Genomic DNA, 4,977 nt, shown 5'->3' with positions numbered 1-4,977 from the left:
TAAATACGAGTTTTCTGTGTTAAATTCAAAATTTGCACGAAAGTAATAGTATTTTTAAATTGTTCAATCTGCATATTCTATACTAATAAAATAATTTTAATTTTTTGTTCTTAACTTAATATTTTTCAATATAATGTTATAACTATCATTTTTATTTATATTTTTAGAAGAAAATTGTGATTTGACCAGAATAAATTGGGGCCTATCCTAAATGTCTTTTAGTGAACAAATATTTGGCCTAGAGAACAAAAGAGTCGCAAACAAACAGTACTCAGTGAACAATTCCCAGAAAATCTTCATTCTGGTCATATTACAACATAGTCATTTAAGATTTGTGTTGGCAACGTAAGACTTTCTTGAAAACCTTAGTCAGAAACATTAATCAACATCTACTCTTACAAATAAACAACTGATTCCCACCACAGAAACAGATAAATATACGGCTTATTTCGCCTCAACATCTTGAACATACTTGCTCGGATACACATTATATATATAGTTAAGATCAAACTGGAACTGTCCTAATGTCATTGACCCCTGGTTGCCTCGTCTCTACACTTCCACTCTCATCCTCGCCCTCCTTCGACATTTCCTCCAACGATTTCCCCTTCGACTCGGGCACCAGGAATGTGAAAAGCATACCTAGTGCGTTGACGCAGCCGAGCACGATGAGCGAGTTCTTGACCCCAATACCGGCTGGATAGCCGGCGTCCCTCTTGCTAGGGTCCTTAGACTGAGCTGCGTATAAGAACCCGAATGCCCCAACTATTGCTCCGGCCTTGCCTGAAGCGGCTGATATGCCGTGGCATGTTGACCTTAGCCTAGCTGGGAAGATCTCGGCTGGGACGACGAATGTGGTGGCATTAGGGCCGAAGTTGGCGAAGAAGAAAGTGAGTGAGTACATGATTACGAAGCCGATTCTGTTGTCCTTGTGAGTCCAGTGTGTATAGGGGATTGCCAACGCGAACATGAATACCGTCATGAAGAAGAATCCCATTAGTTGGATGGCGAACCTCCCGATTCTGTCGATGAAGAATACGGTGAACCAATAGCCTGGAACTGTGCTGCAGAGGGCAATCAGAGTTTGAGCCCTTGAGATTCTGTAAACTTCTTCAAGTGCATTCATCGTCTTGGCTGGGGGAATCCATCCAATTGCGCTGAATATGTCCTTCTGGAAGAGGTTTTGGCTGTAAAAGGCGATGTCAAGCAAGAACCATGTGCTGGTTGTGCCGAGCAAGTGGAGTCCGTGGCGTCGAAGGAACTCCTTAGAGAACAACCCAAAGTCATTCCCTTTCTCCTGAGCAAACTTCTCCACTTTCTCTTGTTCTGCCTCAATCTCGACTTGCAGCACCTTTGACATATCAGAAGCCGCCTGTTTTGCATTCTTGGCGACTAATGCTGTGTAACGTGCCGTTTCCGGCATCTTCATACGCCAGTAGTACGTCAGGGCCGCAGGGAGAGCCCCAAACATTAGGATCAAACGCCAAACATAATCAGCTGCCGGGACAGTAGAGGCAAGGGCGTTCTCTTGATACGTAGGGGCCGGATACGCAGCCTTGAACGAAGCAGAAACAATGATCGCCACCATACCGCCCGCCAAAATCCCAAATCCCTGCATGGCAAACACAGCAGCTATAAACGCCCCACGAGTCTTCTTGTTGGCATACTCTGACATGATGGTGGCCGAAAGCGGGTAGTCACCACCAATGCCAAACCCAAGCCAAAACCGGAAGAAGCAGAGCGTTGCCATGACGGCCTTAGGCCGATCACCAAATGAAAGCCCCGAAGCAACTGAAGCGATCACCATCAGCATAAGGGTCATTCCATACACCTTCTTCCGGCCTAACTTGTCACCAAGCCATCCAAAGAAGAGCTGCCCTGCGAGTGTGCCGCAGAAGGCCACACCATTGACAGCGGCCGAGACATTAGGTGGCAGAGTGCCGGGCTTCCCCGCCCCCTCGTGGTGGTAGTATATGCGGCCGAGCAATTTCGTGACCAGAGAGATGCAGAATAGATCATAGGCATCGGTGAAAAATCCCATCCCAGCAATCACAATGGCTGTGAAATGATACCATTGTGTTTTCGCCACATCAAGTGCATTGAGAACTTGCAGTTGTTCCTTAGCCATAACTATTTTTTCTCAGAACTTTCTCCCAAACTCTTGGAAGGTAAATTCTCGTATATATGTCCTGAAAACATGAACAGAAGAAACAGTTATTGGTAGTTTAGTGCTAAACAAGTATATTATTACATATGCTAATGGCAATTCTTGCATTGTGAAAATGGAAATTCTAGCCCGCGATTAGCTTGGCAAAATCAAAATCAATCATATCACAAATGCAATACATTTGCTGTTTGTGATATACAATTCAGGAAAAGTAACCGACAAATATATCAAACTTGTTTTGTCATTGATTTTATTTGACCAAATCTGATCCGAAAAAATTTTTTCCAATAGGAAAAACATAGACAGAAGAGACAGTTACTGGCACCAAATCAAGAAAACTAATAGCTTGTTACAGAAAGGTCAGAGCTGTTCATTAATTACTATAATTTTGGGATTAGTAAATACTAAAGAACAGATTAGAAAAATCTCTAAAGAAGACAAAAGTAGGTATATTTTAGATTTTGTATAGTTCATGACCCACAAAGTTGTATGAATTGGTGACTTAAGCAGGAAATTTTAATTCCGAATTGGTTTTGTTCAAATTGAATTAATTATACAATATATATAATACACTTACTATATCATTATTGTATAATTGGCTAATAATATATATCATATTTGATATATGATTGGTTCGATTTAACAAACCTGATTTGGACTACAAATTTCTAATCTAATCAATGGACCTTTCCGAACATGAAACTGAGCAGATTATATGTCCAAAAGTCAACAAAAGAATAATTTCAAATTTTAATTTGTGTTGAAAAATAATTAATGTAACAGCTGTTGCTCATATCACGACCCAGTTGTATTTTGTTGAATTCTTGAATATTGAGAAGTCAGCACCTGACTTTCAGTTGAAACTTTTAGATTGTTGTATTATATTTTTATTAAACGATGTTTTTTTTTTGTTAAAAAATAAAAAAATAGGGGCGATACCCCACATTATGTCCGAGCCCACATAATGAATTGAATTTTCTATTTCAAATCATATTTCATTTTTTATTTTATTTAATTTAATATATTTATGTTATTTGTAATTTTTTTTTCAAATAAACTAGAAATTACAATACGATTTGAGATAGAAAAATCAGTCTTGTATAATTGCAGAATAAGACGCATCACTACAAGAAAATAATAAAATAACGAGTAAAATTTTTATTATTAATCTATATTATTTAATTCAAGAATTTACTTGTTAATGCATTTAACAACAAAAACTTACTTACTAAATAATTTGACAATGAATTATTTAAAATATATATTAAATAGAATAAATTAGCAACGAAAATTTTATTTGCCGATTAATTCAATCCTGACGTTAGAGTCATTTTCTTAGATGGTATATTTAGTCTAACCACCAGACTCCTGTCCTCTCCGGGATGTTCTTACGTTTGTCATCAGGTGAAAACAAAAAGTAGAAAAAAATATATATAATCCATAAAGTAATTAAAATAGAAATGTAAGGAAAGAAAGCTCCAAGGATGGAGGAAGACAAAGAAGACTTTTCAACAAAAGAAACAAGTGTGGGTATGTGAACACAGGACTTGTGTAGACAAGACAACAACATGGTACTGCTGATGATGAACAAGGCCGACTGAAAAGGACATCTAACCACAAACAAGAGAAAACACACCTCATCAATATGATCAGAACATAATGATTTTCAGTTTTCAATTTTTAAAATAATTGTTCAAATATAAAAAAATGTTTGTTTATATATACTTATATTAAAAAAAATATTTTATTATCATTCTCATTTCAATTATTAATATACGTGAAATAATGATATCAAAAAATACGACGGGGTGAGTTAATAATTTTGAATTTTATTTAATTTGCTTAATTAATAAAGGACTTAACTAAATTACGAAAATAATTTTATCAGGGAGGAAAAAAATATTCTAGAACCCAGAATCATATATTAATAAAACAAGGAATTAAAAAGATTACTCAAGATGGAAAATTATTAAATTTTTTCATACATTAAAAGGAATATATCCCTTAAAACGAAAAAAATCTCAAAATAGGCAAAAATTTGACATTTTCTCCAACAAAATTATTCCCACAAAAACCCTTTTCCAAGAAGCATTTTTTAGAACTCCATTTCTTCACCACGAATTTCAAATAACCATTACTAATAATAAATAACAATAATAATGCATGAAAAAAAAAATCCGTGTAGAGTTACACTAAGATCGAATGCAACATATTCGATCCATTCTCGATCGTTAAATCACAAAATCAATATTTTCCATCGTCCTGTCGGCCGTATATTATCAAATGGTCTTGAATGAACCGAGAACGACAGACCCTTTCCATTCAAGAATTTGCACGTAATTATTCAAAAAAACCAAAAAAAAGTACATGAGATTTGACAATAAATCTTACTTTGGACGTGATGAGCTTTTTCAGAGAGCTCCACGGACAAGACAGCAGCTGCGAGAACCCGCGATGATCATATGAGAATTCGAAACCTTTGTTCGCATGTATTTACGTATGAACGTCAAAGAAATAAAAGGAAAAAAAAAGATGAGGAGTGAGAGAAGATGAATTTGAAGAGGGAGAAAGAGGAGAGAGAGAGAGAGTGAGTGTGGAGGGAAGTGAGGGGGAGAGGGTTCCGTATTTAACTGCAATTCTTCCCGAATCTTGGAGAGCATATTCCGATGCCAGGCCCACATGCTTGGGCTTCTTTGCCTTTGTGATCTCGCCACGTGGACTGGGTGTGGGGCATGTCCGAGTTGGCAAGATCAGAGTGGGGGTAGTGAATACTCTGAACGCCATTGTAATTCACTTGGTCAACGCTTTCT

General features: G+C 37.0%; 1 protein-coding gene across 1 annotated transcript; it reads right to left on the bottom strand.

The window, feature by feature from the left end:
• Positions 1-271: 271 nt before the first annotated feature.
• Positions 272-4,767, bottom strand: LOC105158458 (low affinity inorganic phosphate transporter 1). Its single transcript, XM_011075222.3, has 2 exons — positions 4,559-4,767; positions 272-2,189 (listed from the first exon to the last, which is right to left on the bottom strand). Exon 2 carries the CDS (start codon positions 2,126-2,128, stop codon positions 506-508), a length of 1,623 nt encoding a protein of 540 aa, XP_011073524.1. The 5' UTR covers positions 2,129-2,189; positions 4,559-4,767; the 3' UTR covers positions 272-505.
• Between the last annotated feature and the right edge of the window lie 210 nt (positions 4,768-4,977).

This window comes from Sesamum indicum, linkage group LG3 (assembly GCF_026168435.1).
Source record: "Sesamum indicum cultivar Baizhima isolate 11 linkage group LG3, ASM2616843v1, whole genome shotgun sequence".
NCBI lineage: Eukaryota > Viridiplantae > Streptophyta > Magnoliopsida > Lamiales > Pedaliaceae > Sesamum > Sesamum indicum.
This window is presented reverse-complemented; position numbering and strand designations above follow the sequence as displayed.

Excerpts from the sequence above, each read along its gene's own strand:
- LOC105158458 (XM_011075222.3), bottom strand. The coding sequence starts at position 2,128 with ATGGCTAAGGAACAACTGCAAGTTCTCAATGCACTTGATGTGGCGAAA.